Source organism: Cyclopterus lumpus, chromosome 23, assembly GCF_009769545.1.
Source record: "Cyclopterus lumpus isolate fCycLum1 chromosome 23, fCycLum1.pri, whole genome shotgun sequence".
NCBI classification, from domain to species: Eukaryota; Metazoa; Chordata; class Actinopteri; order Perciformes; family Cyclopteridae; genus Cyclopterus; species Cyclopterus lumpus.
Genome location: NC_046988.1, coordinates 16259914 through 16281803, shown reverse-complemented (window position 1 = coordinate 16281803; position 21890 = coordinate 16259914). Strand labels below are relative to the sequence as shown.

Genomic DNA, 21890 nt, shown 5'->3' with positions numbered 1-21890 from the left:
TTAAATATATGATAATAATTACTAAGTAGACATTTTAATACCCTTTTAAACTCCTGCATTTGGATGTTATATGTTATTCATATTAATTGATATTTATTACCTTGTCATTTCTTAACCACACCAGCTCAAACTTCCACACGATGGAGAGTTAAGAGGCGTCATAATGTTTATAATCATTATTAATCGTGCATTAAATGGTCAATGCCAACATTTCAGATTCCACTTCTAAACTGGAAGAAAGAGTTTAAATTCAAGAGAATGTCATAGAACTTTACAGTTTAATAAGAGACAGAACCGTCTCATTATATTTGTATTAAAGTAGTTTAATTACAGACAGAACCGTCTCATTATATTTGTATTAAAGTAGTTTAATTACAGACAGAACCGTCTCATTATATTTGTATTAAAGTAGTTTAATTACAGACAGAACCGTCTCATTATATTTGTATTAAAGTAGTTTAATTACGGACAGAACCATCATTATATTTGTATTAAAGTAGTTTAATTACAGACAGAACCGTCTCATTATATTTGTATTAAAGTAGTTTAATTACGGACAGAACCATCTCATTATATTTGTATTAAAGTAGTTTAATTACGGACAGAACCATCTCATTATATTTGTATTAAAGTAGTTTAATAGTGGACAGATCAGGTTTCCTTTAGGATTCTAGAGGTTTGGGTCAAATAAATCAATAACATAAGTTATATTTTTTAAACCACTAAAACTCACTATCCAGCATGTGAATATAGTAATTGTGCACTTATCTCTTATACAACGTGTTTGCCAGTTGCATCGAGTTCATAAATTCAGAGCATTTCTCTTTCAGAGGAGTGGGTGGCTCTTAAAAGAGCCGTTGGGTGAAGTGAGAGGCGGGTCCGGGTCTACTTCTTGGCGGCCTTCTCGGTCTTCTTGGGCAGCAGCACCGCCTGGATGTTGGGCAGCACGCCGCCCTGAGCGATGGTCACTCCGCCCAGCAGCTTGTTGAGCTCCTCGTCGTTGCGGACGGCCAGCTGCAGGTGCCGGGGGATGATCCGGGTCTTCTTGTTGTCGCGGGCCGCGTTGCCGGCCAGCTCCAGGATCTCAGCGGTCAGGTACTCCAGCACCGCCGCCAGGTACACCGGAGCTCCGGCGCCGACACGGTGGGCGTAGTTACCCTTCCTCAAGTGTCTGTGGACACGGCCGACGGGGAACTGGAGCCCGGCCCTGGAGGACCTGGTCTTGGCCTTCGCTCTGGTCTTACCGCCGGTTTTACCTCTTCCGGACATGTTTCACGGGTTTTCTGCTTCGTATAGGAGAGAAGAATGCTGCTCCGCCGGGGAAGCTCAGCATATAAAGGAGCTCCTGGTCGCTCATTGGTCCGGGACAGTAGGACGATCATCCAATCAGAGAAGGCGACGTCACAGCGCGAGCGCAACATTCCCGCTCTGCATGCGATTTAAACAAAGAGACGTTTAGTCAAAATAAACACAAAACCTCATAAAACACGACTTTTAAAGCGTTTTTATACACTTACAACCAATAAATATGAATATAATAAACATAGTGAAATATTGACTTCATTATACAGGAGATGCTATTATGAAATAATATGTTAACATGAATTAAATTACATTTAAGTGACTGTGAACACACCACGTCTTAAAGTGATATAAATATGAAGTTCTGGATACTTCACTCAGTAGAAGTACTTTACAAGTACTTTACAAATACTTTACAAATACTTTACACGGGCTGAATTAGAAATGTATGTTAGTATAATGAAGAACATCATATATAATTAGATTATTATTACTTGTGTATTAATGGAGCAGCAGGATTGTGGTGTTGTCGATTGAACTGGAGCTCATTTTTAACTTTGTATATTGAATTGAGTTTTTTTTTGTTTATTACTTAAAATGAGTGAAAATAGTGATAACTACAATCACATGTTCTCAACAATAATAATAGTTAAACAGAGTAAAGCTGTAAAATAAACGCAGTAACAATGTGTTGTTGGAAGTAGTATAAAGTATAAAGTGGCCTGGGGAGAAAATACTAAGTAAAGAACCTCAAGTGTGTAATTTAATCATATTTAAATTGATCATTTTTAGAGCCTCAGTGAGTTTAAACGTATTAAAGAGCGTTGAAGGATGACGTCATTTTCAGCCATTATGCATTTGTTCACAATTAAAAAAAACTCCAAATAATAATAATATTTTATAAATAAAGTGCTATTTTGTGCATTTAGTTGAATTAAATGGTGAAATATCAGATACAAGTATTCTATACTGAGGCAAGTTTCATAAAAGAGGAACTAGTTAAATAAGTTATACTAGTTTTATTGACTGATGTTGTTTGGACTGCATCTTTAGTGGAAGGTTATGCATATTATTTATATTTATCATTACACATTATTTTTGATGAATATTGTGCGATTTCACATTTCTTGAAGCGGTTTTATTTATTATATAAAGATAAGTAGTATTGAGGAAGAAGTCTCTTTGTGTGTTTGGGGGCTCTTAAAAGAGCCGTTTTTGTGGGGCGAAACAAACTTTAAAAAAAGTTTACTTCTTCGCTGGTTTCTTGGCTGGAATCTTCTTCGCTGGTTTTTTAGCTGCGGTCTTCTTCGCTGGCTTCGCAGCTTTGGGCTTCACGACCTTCTTGGCTGGTTTCTTGGGAGCGGCGGCCTTCTTGGCCACCACCTTCTTGGCCGGGCTCTTTGTGATCTTCTTCACGGAGGTTTTCTTGGGCGTCGCGGGCTTCTTCGCCTTCTTGGGTGTCGTCTTGGCCGCTTTCGGCTTCTTGGCGACGGCAGCAGACTTCTTGGCCGGGGCGATCTTCTTCGCTGCGGGCTTCTTGGGTTTGGCGGCGGGCTTCTTCGCCGCCTTCTTGGGCTTCTCGGTGGGCTTGGCCGCCTTGAAGGAGCCGCTGGCCCCGTTTCCCTTCACCTGCACCAGGGCTCCTCCGTCCAGCAGCTTCCTGACGGCGCGTTTGACGTACGCGTTGTTCTGAACCACGTCGTAGCCGTCGGCGGCCATGGCCTTCTTCACGGCCACGTAGGAGATCCCGCTACGGCTGTTGGAGGCCGCCACCACCTTCATGACGAGCTCGGCGGCGCCGGGACCGGACTTCTTGCTGGGCTTGGACGCCTTCTTCTTGGCGGCTTTCACCGGGGTGGCCTGTGCGGCGGCTGGAGGGACTTCTGCCATCGTGCTGGTTGAGCTGGTCCTCGTCTGTGAGACTGATGGAAACTCTCCGCGAGGAGGGGAACTTAAACACACCATGCGGACCGTGGAGACTCAACCTGCCTGCCTCTCACCGGGGCTGCGGGGAAGCGGTGCGACTTGTGTTTTCTCTTCGCCATTAAACGTATAAAACACGCATCTAGAGGCGGAAAGAAAGCCTGAAAAGTGACCGGCTCGTAGCGAAGGAGTTCCTCTTCACACGCGAGTGAAATAAACGTCCACACGCGTCTGCATTCAGGCTGTAAAGCGTTTAAACGTCTCCCACCATCTTCTGGGCGAAACGCAGCCGGGTGTCTTTTCTTTGTGATTTCTCTCCTAAAAGCTGTAAAATACTTCAAAACTCCGATAAAACGAGTTTGACAGCGAGGAGAGAAGTTTGTTCAGAGATCCAGAGAAACGACACTCTCCTCTTGTTCATATTTATTTATTAAAAAGAGCTTCATCTGGTGTCTGCAAACACACTCCTGTTGGGAGAGGCCACTGGCTGAGTGCTCCACTTCCTGACTGCCCTTTATTTATTTATGGTTTATTTCTCTTCATATTCATGTTTATATATTTATTACAGTTAGATAAATAACTCTGTGGGGACACAAAGGTTCTTCTTCTGGAGACAGAAGAGCTCCCTCATGAACTCTGGAGCGTTCTTGATTCAAACTATAAATAATTTATTGACAATAAGACTCACAATATTGTGTTATTCGTGGTCTTTATGAACAACTATTTTCTAAACAATAATTTGCGTCACTGTGTTGTGAAATGTAATAAAGCAGGTTCTCTTATTTCCTTTGGTGTAATCTTACATCAGTTTAAGATGTTAAATAAACATTGAATCACTCTTAATCTATATACAAATATATATTAGCATCATCTTTATTTATCATCAGCTATTGGCATAATACAAGTTCACCAATTAGTAATGCTTTCTATTGTTTTAATTTATTATGCACTAAATATAACTTGGTGTCTTCCGCTTGTAGATCTAATTTTATTTTCCTTTTTATTACTTTGTTCTTTTGTAATATTTGTATTCACATTAACATGTTTTTCAATCGTTACGTCAAATTATTGCAAAAACAAAATGCTGTGATGTGACGGATGTTCAGAGGAATTGAAAAGGACATTTTATTCTGCTTGGAAAATGTTGGATAGTTTATTACAAACAATATTTTACAGCTTAATTTCAAACAATATCAAGCAGATTATTGTGAACAAGTAGATGTGAATATGCAGAAGTTATTCAATATAAGAGAAGATATAAATGTTGGATTCATGAACGAAATGATTGTAGAGATGAATCAAAGATTACAACAGAAGAACAAGAGCAAACAAAAGTGTTAAAATACTTTAAAAAACAATAGAGCAATAACAACAATGTAAAATATTTTATAATGGAATTAAGAGTTATATCCATTTATTTAAATAATTAAACAAAAATAGATGACATTATAAAAAAAACAAGAATAAAAGTGGATGAGAAGTAATAAATGGGGTAAATTATAAAATGATGCATGTATAGATATTGTTTTTGTATTAATTTGAATATTTGATATAAGTGTGCATGTTGTTTGCCAAAAATACCAGAACAGATATTTTATAATCGTGTCGACATGCAGTTTTTTTGAGTTCATTTCAAAGTTGGGTTGGAAAGTGGTACGTTATGAAAAGTGTTATTATTTTGTTTATCGTGTTATAACGTACAGTGAAAGAGTTATAACCAATATAGTTAGAATGGAACATCACGGTCAAATAAGATCAGATGAAACTTTATTAAATCAGAAGGAAATTATTGTGAATTTAAAGATTGCAACAGAAAAGTAACCAAAAATGTGTGTGTGTGCGTAAACTCACACGTGGTACAAGTTAGATATGATTTGAAGAAAAAAACAATATAATATACATATTTTTATGCACAGTATAATAAAATTAAAAAAAATATGAATAAAAACGATATATATTTATATACAAAATATAACATTTTAAATCAATAAAATATAAAAGTAAAAAAAAATATTTTTCAAATAAATGTAAATTTGTTTTGTATTCATGTTATTCTCAAAATTAAAGTCGGCAGAGTAGTTTGATGAAAACATTTTTCAAATAAAACATTTTGGAAATGTACGTTGACATTACGTTTTATATATATTTATATATTATATATACTTGTATACAAACAGTTTGATCACTTACTCAACTCCTATAAGTTTATTTGTATTTCCTATTTCATGGTGGTTCATATTTCTGTTCTAATGCAACTGTAGTGACTCAAATCCATTTTAAATGTACAAACCACGTGAACACTGCATTATATTATTCAGAGATAAAGAACTCTATGAACTTTAAATGTTCACCATTAAAGATGGAACTAGTTATATGAAGTTTGTTGTACCTGGATCTTTAAAATATACATTCAACTGTACCCAAGAGTTTACACAGGTGGTATTTTTGCAGAATATTCATCCATGAAATGCAGAGTCATGGATTCAAGAGTTAATTTGAGGGACCACCACGTGTTTGTCAGACCGGACCAGAGCTCTTAGAAGCGGGTGTGGGGCTCTTAAAAGAGCCGTTGGTGGTTCGCTGTGGTCGGGTCAGTCTAAGCCCTCTCTCCGCGGATACGGCGGGCCAGCTGGATGTCTTTGGGCATGATGGTGACCCTCTTGGCGTGGATGGCGCACAGGTTGGTGTCCTCGAACAGGCCGACCAGGTAAGCCTCGCTGGACTCCTGCAGCGCCATGACGGCGGAGCTCTGGAAGCGCAGGTCGGTCTTGAAGTCCTGAGCGATCTCCCTCACCAGGCGCTGGAAGGGCAGCTTGCGGATCAGCAGCTCGGTGGACTTCTGGTAGCGGCGGATCTCCCTCAGAGCCACGGTACCGGGCCTGTAACGGTGGGGCTTCTTCACGCCGCCGGTGGCCGGGGCGCTCTTACGGGCAGCTTTGGTCGCCAGCTGCTTCCTGGGAGCTTTTCCTCCGGTGGACTTACGGGCGGTCTGCTTGGTTCTGGCCATTTTTAAATGGTTGTCTTCTCTTTACTTTAGGAGAGTAGTTGTGTCTCTCACGGGCCGACATCTCCTTTATATAGCCAGAGCCGCAGCACAGGCCACGCTGATTGGTCCAGATTATGCACGTGATAATGCAGCTCAGCTATTGGATAAAATACAGTTTTAAATCCAACGGTCCCTCTGTCAGTCGTCTGTGTACATTATTAGAGCTTCGTGGTACTAAACAATAACTCAACACAGACACACGTAGATATTTATATAATGTTTACATTATTTTATATTTGATAAAAACATAAATGACTCACATATTGGCACAGAACAAGCTAAACTAAGTATGTAATAAACGTTATTTGGCGTATAAAGAAGTGCGTAAACAAGCTTATTCATTTATATTATAACTGGTGTAAAACATGAAAATGTACAAGTACTAAAGATGTTTCATTGCAAAGGGGTGAAATAGCGCATGTATTTTAGTTTCTTCCATAATTAGAATAAATAATGTAAATATCTGAACTTCAATTTTAAATGGTAATTATTAAGTTGCTGTACAAATTGTTGTTTTGAGAGCTTCTTTGGTTTAAAGCCCCTTTTAAGTCCTTGGAAGTTACAATGGAAGTTTTACATTTAAAGTGTAATATATTTTATAGGTTAAAAGGAAACCTTTAACAGATTCCTCTCTAGTTTCAAATAAGTTATATTATAGCATTTAAAATTCCAGTTCATTCATGCGATCCTTTTATTTAAATAACATTTGTGATTTGATTTTACATTTAGTTCTGAATGATGAACTCAGTGATCAGGATCACAGAATCGTGGCTCTTTCAGAACAAAGTGGGTGGCTCTTAAAAGAGCCGTTGTGCTGGAGGTCTAGCGGTCTCACTTGGAGCTCGTGTACTTGGTCACGGCCTTGGTGCCCTCAGACACGGCGTGCTTGGCCAGCTCCCCGGGCAGCAGCAGGCGGACGGCGGTCTGGATCTCCCTGGAGGTGATGGTGGAGCGCTTGTTGTAGTGAGCCAGCCGGGAGGCCTCGCCGGCGATGCGCTCAAAGATGTCGCTCACGAAGCAGTTCATGATGCCCATGGCCTTGGAGGAGATGCCGGTGTCGGGGTGGACCTGCTTCATCACCTTGTACACGTAGATGGCGTAGCTCTCCTTCCGGGACTTCCTCCTCTTCTTGCCGGTCTTGCTGACGGTCTTGGAGACGGCTTTCTTGGAGCCCTTCTTGGGCGCCTTCACGTTGGGTTCTGGCATGGCTGCAGGTCACAAGTTCACGGTGTGTGTTGTCCGCGCTGCGCTTCGACTACTTAAACCCGCCGCATGCAAATGAGGCTGCGCAGTCCCCCCTCTGCCATTGGCTTATCGTCAGTGACGTCAGTACATTTGACTCTCCCAGACTTTAACGTTGTTCTGTTTGAATTCTAATTCGTACATTGATTTATTAAACCTTATTATGAATTGTATTATACAGATTTACTATATGAAGCCTCTCATTCAGGTATGATCACCTTTTTATGTTATTGTTTATTTATAATGACAGTTTAATTATAGTGCATTCTACCAACACTTTGTTAGAAGCTCAACACAATATTAATGTTTTATAGGGGTATTCAATTGTGGCAAAATAAGAACATTGTTCTCACGCTTAATACCCTGTAGACACACCTGCATTGTGTATCTTGTGTATGTATTTGTGAATGTATTTATTGATATTTTCTATTTCGTTTCGTTTTATTTATTTATCTATTTAACATCTTCCTAAATTAACATTGTGCTACAAACACAGTTTTGAGAAGTGACCACAGAATTTTTTGAACACAACAATCATGTATAGCCAGAGCCGGAGCACAGGCCACGCTGATTGGTCCAGATTATGCACGTGATAATGCAGCTCAGCTATTGGATAAAATACAGTTTAAAATCCAACGGTCCCTCTGTCAGTCGTCTGTGTACATTATTAGAGCTTCGTGGTACTAAACAATAACTCAACACAGACACACGTAGATTCATATTTATATAATGTTTACATTATTTTATATTTGATAAAAACATAAATGACTCACATATTGGCACAGAACAAGCGTTATTTGGCGTATAATGAAGTGCGTAAACATAGCTTATTCATATATATATATAAATAATAATATATAAATAATGTAAATATTTGACATTTCGAGTGCTGAACTTCAATTTTAAATGGTAATTATTAAGTTGCTGTACAAAAACCCCATTTAAATACAATATACAAGTTACAATGGAAGTTTATAGGTTAAAAGGAAACCTTTATTAGATTCAAATAAGTTATATTTATAGTATTTAAAATGCATTTGATCCTTTTTTTAAATCACATTTGTGATCTGATTTTACATTTATTTCTGCATCAACTAATATTTAATAACTTCCAAAATGTAGTGAAAAATACTGTGCTTGACGTCATTGAATCACTATAGTTAGAAATAAGTATGAGCTTTTATTTTGCCTTGGTGTGATCGATAAAACTAGTTACACAATCAGGACCCGAGCTCTCTGGGCGAGGTGGTGGCTCTTAAAAGAGCCGTTGAGTCGTGTCGCTGTCGTCAGTGTCTTAGCCCCCGAAGCCGTACAGGGTGCGGCCCTGCCTCTTCAGCGCGTACACCACATCCATGGCGGTCACCGTCTTCCTCTTGGCGTGCTCGGTGTACGTGACGGCGTCACGGATCACGTTCTCCAGGAACACCTTCAGCACGCCGCGGGTCTCCTCGTAGATCAGACCGGAGATCCGCTTCACTCCGCCGCGGCGAGCCAGGCGGCGGATGGCGGGTTTGGTGATGCCCTGGATGTTATCACGGAGGACCTTCCGGTGCCGCTTGGCGCCTCCTTTCCCGAGTCCTTTGCCTCCTTTTCCGCGGCCGCTCATGTTGTCAGAGTCGAGTTGAGTCGTTAATGAACTAAAGACCGGAGAGCGTCGCTATTTAAAGCCGGTTTGCGGACGTAGTTGAAGACAGACTGATATCTCAGCCCGCCTGGTCTCCGGATGCCTTGATCATATTAGAGTGTGGGAGCAACTGCATTTCCGTTTACTATAAACCCCCTTCAAAATAAAATAAACTCCAATTACAGCTAAACTATTGGCTGTTTTATTTTAACATGACACTGTGAAACTGTAGTAATATTATTAAAATAAATATCAATACTCATATGTATTGTTTATAATTATATTGTTCATGTTTTACTCTAACTTATGTGCCAATAATTAGGTAAAATTACTTGTTTGTGCAAATGTACCTTTGATCCTGATTCTACGAATAATATTAAGACAATATATTATATATTTAGTATAAATACTAAATATATAATGCAATGTCTTGTTATGATGTGGTCTTGATACATAAAAGGTGTATATATATATATATATATATATATATATATATATATATATATATGCATATATATATATGCATACAACTGGTATGTATCAAGATATGTTCTCTATAAAAAAAGGAATTAAAAAAAAAAGGAATTTAAAAAAAAAGCAGTATGTGTTATGAATAGTTTTAGGGAAACAAATGGGATATAAAAATATATTAAGATATTATTTCACATTAGTTGGTGTTTAACTATATTTAAATATGTAAGCACTTATGACAGTGATGCATTTCCCATAACATAGTTTTGACACGTTATGAATATATAAATTATTTAATATATACAATGAATCTCTATTTACAAATGTAATGTCCACCATGACATGTGTAATGCTATATTATAGATAAAGTAAATGTATCAAATTTTATCATGTAAATAAATGATATATAAATAAAGTTTGTATAATATATACAATGAATCTCCATTTACGAATGTAATGTCAACCATGTCATTTCCACTTGTAACTATGTAATTAACATGTTGCTCACTGGGTCAAACCAGAAAACTGGTTAATTACCTCTTCATGGGTTTTATAGCATGTTAAATATCTTTTAAAAGGATTTCTCTTTCAGAGGAGTGGGTGGCTCTTAAAAGAGCCGTTGGGTGAAGTGAGAGGCGGGTCCGGGTCTACTTCTTGGCGGCCTTCTCGGTCTTCTTGGGCAGCAGCACCGCCTGGATGTTGGGCAGCACGCCGCCCTGAGCGATGGTCACTCCGCCCAGCAGCTTGTTGAGCTCCTCGTCGTTGCGGACGGCCAGCTGCAGGTGCCGGGGGATGATCCGGGTCTTCTTGTTGTCGCGGGCCGCGTTGCCGGCCAGCTCCAGGATCTCAGCGGTCAGGTACTCCAGCACCGCCGCCAGGTACACCGGAGCTCCGGCGCCGACACGGTGGGCGTAGTTACCCTTCCTCAAGTGTCTGTGGACACGGCCGACGGGGAACTGGAGCCCGGCCCTGGAGGACCTGGTCTTGGCCTTCGCTCTGACTTTGCCGGCACCTGTCTTTCCTCTTCCAGACATGATTGGTTCGGATTAGTTCGTGGAATTGACGGAGAATACCGAGATTAACAAACATCCCTGAATTTATAGCCGCTGGCGGGTCCTAACCGCTCGTTCATTGGTGGGATGGCGCGTCAGCCCGATCGTCCAATCAGAAACGAAGATGTAAGCTACAGGAGAGATCAAACGGCTTCCGCTTGCAGTTTATGGTGTTTACAAAATAAAATGTCACAGCAGGAAAATTAAATGAAAATCTTAAAGTAAATTATCAAAATCGGGAGGAGTGGAAATAGAAACATATAAAACAGTATTCATGCAAAATCAGAGGACTTTTTTCGGAGCACATTCTAATTACATTACATGTCAATTCAAATTATTGTTCAATATGGCTTTTAATTTGTAGTAATGTTATTTACTATTTTATCATATTAGACTATCACAGTGTTTAATTTCTTCATTTATTTTTGATACTACTCTAACGACTACCACATATGAATTTACATATTTTTGTAACTTTAAAAAAATATATTTTCAATGTTAAAATGCATTATATATTTTTACATACGTTTTTTTCTTTTCTAATGATATATATTTTAATGTTATTCTTTTGTTTGTGTTTGTACACTAGAGTAGTTGTAACTTTTTCATACTACACTCATTATATGAATAATATCTGTCATATGCATTGAATGTGTTGTGACTCTGTTGTTCATTCTGACCACATGAGAACTATTGTACGTTTTGTCACATGACATCTATTGTACTTCTGGTCACATGACATCTATTGTACTTCTGGTCACATGACATCTATTGTACTTCTGGTCACATGACATCTATTGTACTTCTGTTGCTTTTGTCCATGCTCTCCTAAAGGTTTCTTTCCTTTTTCTCCATCTCTTTTTTTGGGGAGTTGTTTCTGAAACGATGTGAGGGTCAAAGGTCAGAGTATTTGCAATTTGTCAGAGACTAAAGTATAATAGAGTAGAGTATACTACAATAGAGTAAAGTAGATTGATGGAGCCTCAGATATCAGAGAGTAGAGTAAAGTACAATAGACTTGAGTAGAGTACAATAGAGTAAAACTAGAATGATGGAACCTTGTGTATCAGAGAGTATAGTACAATAGAGTATAATACACAAAAGTACAGTGGCGGAGCCTGAAATATCAGAGAGTAGAGTATAATAGAGTAAAGTAGAATAATGGAGCTTCAGGTATCAGAGAGTAGAGCACAATAGAGTATACTAGAATACAAGAATATACTAGAATACAATATAATACAATAGAATAAAGTATCATGATGGAGCCTGCGAGAGTAGAGTATAATAGAGTAAAGTAGAATGATGGAGCATTGGATATCAGATAGTAGAGTACAATATAATATAATAGAGTAAAGCAGAATGATGGAGTCTTAGGTATCAGAGAGTAAAGTACAATAGAGCACAGTAGAGTAAAGTAGAGTGATGAAGCCTCATGTATCAGAGAGTAGAGTACAATAGAGTACAATAGAGTAAAGTAGAGTGATGGAGCCTCATGTATCAGAGAGTAGAGTACAATAGAACATAATAGAGTAAAGTAGAGTGATGGAGCCTCATGTATCAGAGAGTAGAGTACAATAGAACATAATAGAGTAAAGTAGAGTGATGAAGCCTCATGTATCAGAGAGTAGAGTACAATAGAACATAATAGAGTAAAGTAGAGTGATGGAGCCTCATGTATCAGAGAGTAGAGTACAATAGAACACAATAGAGTAAAGTAGAGTGATGGAGCCTCAGAGGTCAGAGGCGACAGGCATCCCAGCATCCTTGCTGATTGGCGAAGAGATGACGGCCATCTTGGATTGTAGCGGGGAAGAAAGATTGATGCGGTAAGCTCCTTGTTTTATTCCTTTAATGTATTTTCCCCCAAAAGACCCGCCGAACCCACTTTTAAACCGAACCCCGGCCGGCGTGGAAGTTCATCACGGAACCAGCCCACGGGGGGGGGGGAGCCGGAAGACACGACTTCCAACCCGGCAGTCAGCTTCCGTTGCTTTTTGTTGTTGTTTGTGGGGGAAACTAGGCCCAAACCCGAATATCACCCCTTTCCCACCGGTCCCCGGTTCCCCGGTCGCGTGTCTGCTTCACCCGAATCTTAACCGCCGTCCCCGGTCTGTCAAAGCCCGTTACAACGTCACACAACCGGCCCCGTAGCGGCGTTCTGGCGTCGCTGTTAGCCGACTAGCTTAGCTCGAGTAGTAAGTGTTAGCTCGCGTGCTAACGTCTCCCATGTATTCTTATGGAATTAGCCGCTAGCTTACCTGCACTGCTCGGCTAGCACATAGCTCCTGACACTCGGCTAACAAGGTAAAAGAAAAACGCTAATAGCATCACGTACACGGGACTCAAGCACACAACTAGAATAAAGATAAACCGGCTTATCGTTGCCGTGAAGCAAAACCGGTGAGTTTCTTTCATTAAAGGGTAAATTAAAGAGATTAAAAGAGCTTTAGCCTTCACGTTTCACGTTAGCTCGCTTTTTTTTTGCGACACTGCTGCAGCTTTAACGTTTCAAAGCAGAACAGAGGAGCTTATCCGCTGCTCGTTCGGCATCACGAAGTTTTAAAAGGGTAATAATACACACTTTATATATCATAACACCGGGGGCTGAAGCTAGAAGTCTGGCTAACCTGCTGCAGGAACAATAAGAGACTATTCAGACACAAATGTGTGTTTATATCGGAACACTACCTCGTGTGCAAGGTACAGGGTTCAAACATAGTTTGATATTGTGTGTTTATAATGTGCATTATGAGTTTAAATGAAGGAGTTCAACATAAAGATAGTTTATGGATGTTTTAATAACCAAAGAAGTGGGTAAACAACATTATCTGGTGGGTTTATTCATTATTGAGTGGTCTGGATGTGACTTTTTAGACTTTATTTATTTATTGTAAGAAAAGAGTGTTGCATGTTATATGTTGGACGCTCACATAAGTTTGTTTGTGTAATCCAACAAACCAAAACACTGCAAAATGTGTTTTTATGATCAATGAAGACCCGACTCTTTGTTTATCTGTGTTCTTTAAACAAGACCAACTCTTTTAACGAGTTGTATTTCACTTGATTTCATGCATTCTATGCATTCTATTCTATTATTATTTATTATCATGAAGTGGCTTTCATTTGACATTTTTTATTTTTATCTTTCTATCCTGGTTTTATATGTGAAGCATCGGGTCATTTCTTTATTGTAAAAACACTGTTAGCTGCATTTATTTTGTTTTACAAACTGAAAGGCCTGAAACGGTTCGAGTTTAGCTTGATTACTAAACATCTCTGATGCATCGAAGCTTCGTTTAGTTTTGACAAGTATTATTGTATGCAAACAAATTAATAAAATGTGTTCATTTGTTCATACAAGTTGCAGGTTAATCTGTGGTCTTCAAACAAGACCCGGGTCCGTAGTCGCCGCTCCACTTAAAACGTAGAATTATTCCAAACTTATTAACTATATACAACATAATAAAAGTGCAAAAAATAGTTTGCGTGACCACATCTGAAAGCGGCTCATTGCACACCTCCAAAACGATTCATACAGAGGGAAAATATCAGAGTTAGAGCGATTGTCTGAGCAGCATTTGGGATGAAAAACAATACAAATCTGTCCACATTCACAGATGGTGTGCGATTGTTTTTATTCCGCGTTATTTCGTTGATTTGCTTTTTGTTTTTAGAGATTGCAAAGTTTAGCTTCTGTGAATACCTGCAGACTCGGAGATGAATCTTGAATGTTTTCTCTGACGGGGGTTATGAAGCTTTTAGTGAAACGCTGCAGGTGTGACGGGAAGTCAAATTGACCGTTTCCTGTGCCCGGTTCCTCAGGTGACACGCGGTATGTTTGGTGCTAACCGGAAGAAGTTTATGGAGGGAGGGGTAGAGAGCGACTACGCGGACGACTCCAGCCTCTACTACACCCAGCAGTCCATGTTCCCTCCACACCGCCCTGACAAAGATGTGAGTTGTCTGTCAGTTTTCCTTCCTAATAATAATAATATGGATTTAAATATAGGGGCCTGCTTGTAAAAATGAATTTTATCTCGTCTCAACCCTTCAGCTGCCATTTTAGTTAATTATGAAGAATTTATTTACATTTGAGATGTTTGGTTCCTTTTTGCTTAATGGATTTACAATTTATAATGGATTTAATTATTTAGTTTTTCCTCTGTCATCAATGAGCTTCTCCAGGTTTTCATGCTTATTTATTTTCTCCGCGGTGAACGAACGATGACGTCGTGAGGAGAAGTGAGTGAGTTGTGTCGGTGCTTCCTCTCTCCTCAGATGCTGACGTCTTCCTCTGCTTCCTCAACGGGTCAACTGTCACAGCTGGGAGCCAGTTTATATGGCCCACAGAGTGAGTTACACACACACACACACACACACACACACACACAGGTATATGGTCGAAGTGGGGTACACGGTTTTAACTCGAACCCTTAATGTCTCGTACGAGATCAGGTTGTGATTTAATTGTGTGTGTGTGTGTGTGTGTGTGTGTGTGTGTGTCTCTCTCTCTCTTTCTCTCTCTCTATTCCCCCCCCCCCCCCCCCCCCACCCCAAGGTGCTTTGGGGTTCCCCATGCGAGGGATGAACAGCAGCACAGCGCCTCAGTTAAGTCGAAGTGGGTTGAACCAATCTGCCAACCAGCTCCCCAGTCATGCCAGTACAGCCAACACTGGCACGATGCACACGCCTCCCTCACCGAGCAGGTACGACACACACACACACACACACACACACACGAACCCCGAGGGATCTTAAAACATAACAATGAATTAGTTGTATACGTCTAATTTTATTTAATACAAACGCCGTAATGTTTACTGACATTTAAAACTGGAGAAACAAAACTAATTCACAGATTATTTACAGTCCAAACAAGAAATAAATATGACGTAAAACAGTCTGGGTGCAGAATTGTACATTTTAGCTCAAATCTGTTATTTCTTTATTGATTATGTGCACCACTTGTCAATCGTAGAGGATCGCTATTAAGATTATTATGGTGAAAGCAGTTATGATCGTCCAAGTTTTAAAATTTTACCTCAGGATTTGAGCTTTTCACGACATTAATTCTCATAAACTTCCGTCGCTGTGATTCTGTGAAGTTCCTTTAATAAGAACATAAACATGTGTGTTAGTTTAATTAACTGTCTCTTGGTGTTATAAAGTGTTTGTTGTTCATCTTATGAGCCTTCAAACTCGTAGATGTGTTTCTCCAGATGAACTTCCTCTCGTTTCAAACCCAGCTGCTCGTCTTCATCATCTTTTTCTCTCCTCCTTTTAATCTTTTAGTTTTTGTCTTCCTCTCTCTGCAGGGGGATTCTGCCAATGAGCACCCGGAGCGTGCTGAACCACAGCCAGCAGGTGGGGGGGCCGACGGGTGGGATGGGGGGGGTGGGAGTGGAGCGGGGAGGAGGTGTAGGGGGAGGGAGGAGCAGCGGCATGGGGAGCCCCAGCCGGTCGTCACCCAGCATCATCGGCATGCCCAAACAGCAGCAAGCGCGGCAGCCTTTCACCATCAACAGGTAACGCTCACCTTTATGTTCAGTTTCACACGTATTTATTGCAGCTCACGCTTATCACTGCTTTATTTAGGTATTTATATTTTTAAATGTCAGAAAAATAGGCGAGAATTCAAATGTGTTTTTTAAAATAGAGTCAAGAAGCCAACAAATATTCACATTTTAAAAGCTGACGCCACTGATTTTTTTGGAATCTTTGATTAAAAACAACAAAAAGTCCTTTAAAATTTCTTTTAAAAAAGGGGAATTTTCACATATGTTGAATATTATTTATTTTTTTGTCATTAATTGTAATATTAATTCAGATATTTCTTTGTATGTAGATGGTTTCATATAAATAATGATTATTGGCTATAAACACTTTCAAATGGGGAAACGTCCGATGTTTGTTTCCCATCGCTGTCGTTTTATTTTCACTTCTGTGTTTTAGAGAATAATCCAGTGTGTGTGTGTGTGTGTGTGTGTGTGTGTGTGTGTGTGTGTCAGCATGTCAGGTTTTGGTGTGAACAGGAATCCAGGCTACAACATGAACAACTCCTTATCCAACAACATCTTTAACGGCACAGGTACACAAACAACTCTACGACCGTCAGGAGCTTCTCGGAGGTGGACAGCTTAGCTGGTTTTGGTGTGTTTTGTTAGTTTATGATCATTTAAGAGATGATGTCATAGTTGAGTTAAAGCTTTAACCCTCTGGACCCAAAAATCTGCCGGCGGGATGGAGAATCATGAAAATAACTTTAATATTTATATCATGTAGAGACTAACACGTTCTGGATCAATGAGCGCCAGAAGAAGTGGGGCTTGTTTTTAAAACATCGGTCGAAGCTCAAGTGTGTGTGTGTGTGTGTGTGTGTGTGTGTGTGTGTGTGTGTGTGTGTGTGTGTGTGTGTGTGTGTGTGTGTGTGTCAGACGGCAGTGAGAATGTGACGGGGTTGGACCTGTCGGACTTCCCAGCGTTAGCAGACAGGAGTCGGAGGGACGGAGGCTCGAATCCCACCCCACTGCTCAACCCGCTGGCCGGTCGGGCCCCTTACGGTAAGAGAGACCAGCGTGTGTGTGTGTTCATGGCTTCTTTGTGTCGCCTCCGAACGCGTTTCTGTTTCGCATTTTAACGCTTCGATCGGCGCCTCGCCGACTTCCCCCCCCCTCAATTGTTTCCAGTTGGCATGGTAACCAAGCCGTCCAGCGAGCAGTCGCAGGACTTCTCCATCCACAACGAAGACTTCCCGGCGCTCCCCGGACCGAACTACCAAACGAAAGACTCCACCGGCACCAACGAAGACAGCAAAACGGTTAGAGGCCTTTTATTTATCTATTTTTCCACTGTTTGACGTTTACCTGCTGTTTTGTTTGTTTGTTGTGTTATTTTTTTTTCACCACGGTGTCCTTTTCCTCACTTACGCAGCGCTCTCACGTCCTGACCCGTCCCATTTTTTCGGATTGTTTTTTCACTCCATTTTTGTCCAATCAGAATCTGAACTCGTCGGGGAAGCCCGCCTCCTCGAGCTCCGACGGTCCCAAGTTCCCCGGCGACAAGAGCTCCGCCCCCAGCAACAACAACCAGCAGAAGAAGGGGATCCAGGTGCTTCCTGACGGTGAGGCGCGCTCGGTAGATCCCGTAGGAACCCGGTAGGGGGTCTGGGTCTAAGATCTAAGTCTCTGTTCCAGGGCGCGTGACCAACATCCCCATCGGCATGGTAACGGACCAGTTCGGGATGATCGGCCTGCTGACGTTCATCCGGGCGGCGGAGACCGACCCCGGCATGGTGCACCTGGCGCTGGGCTCCGACCTCACCACGCTGGGCCTCAACCTCAACTCGCCCGAGTACGACGGACACACACACACACACACACACACACACACACACACACACACACAAACACACACATTTTTACATCTTTTACTTAAGATTTCATTAAACTTTTTTTAACAACAAGGACGATCTTGAGTCAATAATCTTGATCTTTAGTCTATTATAATGAGAATAATAAAGGAACGAAAAAAACAAACCGTTATATTTTCAGACTCCAAAAAACACAGTTCAGTCCAAAATTATTATTGTAGTTAATCATTTATTTATTTCCTTAATCATGTTTATTTACTTTGAACTTAATGTAATTACATTTAATTTGTTACCGGTTAACAAGTAGGGCTGCAAATAGCATTCACTGTAATTTGTTAAAAGTTAATGCAAATTATTACTAACATTTGCATAATAAATACAATTTGAATACATAATCAATTAAATTATTAATAAAAAAATGTGTATATATATATATATATATATATATATATATTTTTATCACGTTTCTTTACCTGTAGCCGGGTCGTACTTAATCTATAGTTTTATTTTTTGTAGTAGGGCTGCACATAGTAATATAGTAATTGTAATTATTTTTGTTATAATATATAAATGCAAATCATTCGTACAATTTGAATAAATTATACAAATATGAATAAAATACAAATATTATTTTATTTATTTAAAAAAAGGTTGCATATCATTCATTTTAAAAGCAGACCCGAAATAAATAGGATATTCAGCCTTTGTTTCTTTTATAATACATTAAATACTTTACTATAATAATATTATAACTCTTATAATACTAAGACTATAAAGTCATCGATGAATATGAGTTAATTACAATTCATCCTCTTTGTCGTGGAGTTTGGTTTATTAACTTAAAATAAGATTTTTATTTTTTTTTAATTTTTAGATCTGAAAAAAATCTTCCGTCCTAAACTAAAAAATATAATAAACACAAGAGACATATTCTGTAAACACCAGCTGATCGTCTCCTCTGTCTCAGGAATCTCTACCCGAAGTTTGCGTCTCCGTGGGCGTCGGCTCCGTGTCGACCGCAGGACATCGGTGAGTTCACCTTTAGGTTCATTCTGATTATTCACGAGAATATTACATTTAATCCGCTGAGACGCAAATAAATCTGCGCGTTTCCGTGGAAACTAAAGCCGGTTCAAACATCGGTGATAAAAGGCCACGTGCATGTTTTTCTGTCCTCTTCCTGCAGACTTCCACGTGCCGTCTGAGTATTTAACCAACATCCACATCAGAGACAAGGTGAGCTCCACGAAGAGCCGCCCGGCGCTGCTTCCTCCCAGAGCCGCCTGAGAAACGTGTTTAACTGTCCTCGTGTTTCGTGTCTCCAGTTAGCCGCCATCAAGCTGTCTCGGTATGGTGAAGATCTGCTGTTTTATCTTTACTACATGAACGGAGGAGACCTACTACAACTGCTGGCTGCGGTAGAACTGTGAGAACAACACACACACAGCTGTTTACGTTTAAATGGGAACATTAAAGACGATTTCTGTTTCTTAAAACAACAACATTTGACTAAATATAATAATTGTTTTAATTTGTTTTCGCTGTTTTAAAAAAAAATTGATGTGTTCGAGAACCGTCGGAAAGATGAAACTCTGATGATGATGGTTATTTAAAGAAATGCATGCTGTCCCAGGTTTAACAGGGACTGGAGGTACCATAAAGAGGAGCGGGTCTGGATCACCAGGGCTCCGGGCATGGAGCCCACGCTGAAGACCAACGCCTACGAGAGGGGGACCTACTACTTCTTCGACTGCCTCAACTGGAGGAAGGTGGCGAAGGTAAACTCACCTGTTGTTTATTTCTTCTTTAATCTGTTACGTGTTGCTCTTTAAAACTGAAACTGCTCGTCCCAGAGCCACAAAGGAAGTATTCACACGTCCCAAATAAAGATATCCAGTTAACTTTCATGTTGACGCAAGAAAAGGAAGCAAAGTCTCACATTTAAGGAGCTTTAAGCATCAAATGTTTTACTTTTGTGCTTTAAAAATGACTTGAAACCATTATTTTATTATCAAGATAATAAACTAATCGAGATTAAAAGGGGCATTTATGTGTAATGTTCGTCCTTTAAATTATTTTCTTGATTTTTATTGAAATTAAACATCCATTTTTCCAAAGGCTCATTTTGGTCTTTTTGTAGAAAAAGATAACTTATAATAATAACTAATCATTTATTTAAAATAGTTGCCGTTTTATTTCTGAACTTCCGTCTTCACAGGAAAGTACTTTAGTTTTAGAAAAATATTGTTAAATATTGAGTTAAGAAAAAAAATATATATAAAAGAAATATTTGTTTATTTTTAAATACATATATAAATATATAATTCATACATATATTTAAAGACATATATATATATATATATATATATATATATATATATATATATATATATATTAACAATATATTAAATAAACAAATAGTTATATTGTTTTATTATTTATTTATATATATATATATATATATATATATATACACACACACACACACACACACACACACACACACACACACAGCGGTAAACGTGACTTCCTGTCTCTGTTTCCAGGAGTTTCATCTGGAGTACGAGAAACTAGAAGAGCGACCTCACGTTCCCTCCACGTTCAACTACAATCCTGCCCAGCAGGCCTTCTGATTGGCTCTACCTCCTCCTGCCTGCCTGCCATTGGCCCTCCTGGCTCATCAATCATCACCCCCCGCCCCCCTCCCCCTCCTTCCTCACCCTGTGGGTTCATCCACACACTCAAAGCGAATCTGGCCAATAAGGACTCGGGACGGGAGAGGACGTCCCGCCTCCTGCTCTCCTAAAAAAAAAAAAACTTAAGAAAAAGATTCCGAATAGACTTTTTTGATTTTTAACTTTTTCAGATTGTTTTATTTTTTGTTTTGTTTGTCCTTTACCTCACGTTCTGTTCAGTTTATTTTTATTTCCCACCCTCCTCACACCGTTCAACACGAGCACTGTAAATAACGTCCATCTGATCGAGTGATTCTTGTTTCTATCCAGTCTTAAGATTTTGACTATTTTTGTCTACAGAAGCTTTTAAGAAGAACCAGATTTTAAACACGGACTTCGATCACCTGTCAGGTGGATAATTATTTCACACTGTGCCGCACATTGGCAGGAAAATTTTTATCTTTATTTTTACCAGTTTTTTTTTTTTTTTTTTTTTTTTTTTCAACAAGCGTTACAAATCAACAACACAAACAAACACACACATCAGCAGAGTCAGGAGAGAAAATGCAATGTACATTGTAGCACTATTTCATAATAAAAGAAGAAAAAATATCTTTTTTTGGGGGGTTTGTTGATGTTGGCGGAAACAAACTCGTGGAAGTCTCTGAGAGGGATGTGTTTGGCATTTAGAGTCGACGTTCACCGCGTTTCACCTTATTTATTCACCTGAGGCGTTTATTATTATTATTTTATGTGCAAATCTTTTCAAACTAAAACAGCTGTATTACTCAAAACGAAAGAAAATAGTGCCCTTTGTTGGGACTACTTTTAGCGGCGGATTAATTCACTTTATTTTAATGGAGCGTATTATTATAAGGATTTTAGAGGCGTGATCAGGCGAAAGTATTCGCTGTTAATTGGAATAAAAGTCAACATTTTTATTTATTTTTTATCCTTTTGATCATCAGAGTTAAAGCTTTCCATTTGATTAAGTAGTGCAACAATTTATTATTTTTTATTAATTAATCAGCAGGTTATTTTCTAGTTTAAAAGGCTGTTAAAGTTAAAACGATTATATAATCAATCAAGTCGTTTTAATTATTTTGATAATCAATTAATCATCTCAGTAATTTTTGATGCAGAAATAGTTTTAATATTCCTAAATGTCAGCTTCTCAAATACGAAT

At 39.3% G+C, this 21890-nt stretch overlaps 6 protein-coding genes across 6 annotated transcripts; 1 reads left to right on the top strand and 5 right to left on the bottom strand.

Moving 5' to 3' along the window:
* Positions 1-615: 615 nt before the first annotated feature.
* Positions 616-10663, bottom strand: LOC117726004 (histone H2A-like). The gene is made up of 2 exons (XM_034525970.1): positions 10190-10663; positions 616-819 (listed from the first exon to the last, which is right to left on the bottom strand). Exon 1 carries the CDS (start codon positions 10640-10642, stop codon positions 10256-10258), a length of 387 nt encoding a protein of 128 aa, XP_034381861.1. The 5' UTR covers positions 10643-10663; the 3' UTR covers positions 616-819; positions 10190-10255.
* LOC117726002 (histone H1-like) lies at positions 1050-3218 on the bottom strand. The gene is made up of 2 exons (XM_034525968.1): positions 2552-3218; positions 1050-1428 (listed from the first exon to the last, which is right to left on the bottom strand). Exons 1-2 carry the CDS (start codon positions 3190-3192, stop codon positions 1164-1166), a joined length of 906 nt encoding a protein of 301 aa, XP_034381859.1. The 5' UTR covers positions 3193-3218; the 3' UTR covers positions 1050-1163.
* On the bottom strand, positions 5419-6276 carry LOC117726003 (histone H3). Its single transcript, XM_034525969.1, has one exon. The coding sequence runs from the start codon at positions 6230-6232 to the stop codon at positions 5822-5824; it is 411 nt and encodes a 136-aa protein (XP_034381860.1). The 5' UTR covers positions 6233-6276; the 3' UTR covers positions 5419-5821.
* On the bottom strand, positions 6949-7487 carry LOC117726005 (histone H2B-like). Its single transcript, XM_034525972.1, has one exon. It carries the CDS (start codon positions 7475-7477, stop codon positions 7103-7105), a length of 375 nt encoding a protein of 124 aa, XP_034381863.1. The 5' UTR covers positions 7478-7487; the 3' UTR covers positions 6949-7102.
* LOC117726006 (histone H4) lies at positions 8674-9160 on the bottom strand. Its single transcript, XM_034525973.1, has one exon. It carries the CDS (start codon positions 9117-9119, stop codon positions 8808-8810), a length of 312 nt encoding a protein of 103 aa, XP_034381864.1. The 5' UTR covers positions 9120-9160; the 3' UTR covers positions 8674-8807.
* Positions 10664-12370: 1707 nt separating the features above from the next.
* On the top strand, positions 12371-21316 carry LOC117726358 (CCR4-NOT transcription complex subunit 2-like). The gene is made up of 15 exons (XM_034526592.1): positions 12371-12486; positions 14483-14614; positions 14939-15011; positions 15219-15366; positions 15976-16185; positions 16669-16748; positions 17095-17220; positions 17347-17477; positions 17657-17780; positions 17854-18010; positions 18997-19058; positions 19216-19265; positions 19355-19455; positions 19663-19807; positions 20576-21316. The coding sequence occupies exons 2-15, from the start codon at positions 14495-14497 to the stop codon at positions 20660-20662; spliced, it is 1614 nt and encodes a 537-aa protein (XP_034382483.1). The 5' UTR covers positions 12371-12486; positions 14483-14494; the 3' UTR covers positions 20663-21316.
* The last annotated feature ends 574 nt before the right edge of the window (positions 21317-21890 follow it).

Coding starts and splice junctions, on each gene's coding strand:
- LOC117726004 (XM_034525970.1), bottom strand. CDS start 10,642: ATGTCTGGAAGAGGAAAGACAGGTGCCGGCAAAGTCAGAGCGAAGGCC.
- LOC117726005 (XM_034525972.1), bottom strand. CDS start 7,477: ATGCCAGAACCCAACGTGAAGGCGCCCAAGAAGGGCTCCAAGAAAGCC.
- LOC117726002 (XM_034525968.1), bottom strand. CDS start 3,192: ATGGCAGAAGTCCCTCCAGCCGCCGCACAGGCCACCCCGGTGAAAGCC. Junction 1,429..2,551: donor GCCAAGAAACCAGCGAAGAA/GTAAACTTTTTT, acceptor AATCGCATGCAG/AGCGGGAATGTTGCGCTCGC.
- LOC117726006 (XM_034525973.1), bottom strand. CDS start 9,119: ATGAGCGGCCGCGGAAAAGGAGGCAAAGGACTCGGGAAAGGAGGCGCC.
- LOC117726003 (XM_034525969.1), bottom strand. CDS start 6,232: ATGGCCAGAACCAAGCAGACCGCCCGTAAGTCCACCGGAGGAAAAGCT.
- LOC117726358 (XM_034526592.1), top strand. CDS start 14,495: ATGTTTGGTGCTAACCGGAAGAAGTTTATGGAGGGAGGGGTAGAGAGC. Junction 17,781..17,853: donor GATCCAGGTGCTTCCTGACG/GTGAGGCGCGCT, acceptor TCTCTGTTCCAG/GGCGCGTGACCAACATCCCC. Junction 19,456..19,662: donor CTGCTGGCTGCGGTAGAACT/GTGAGAACAACA, acceptor ATGCTGTCCCAG/GTTTAACAGGGACTGGAGGT.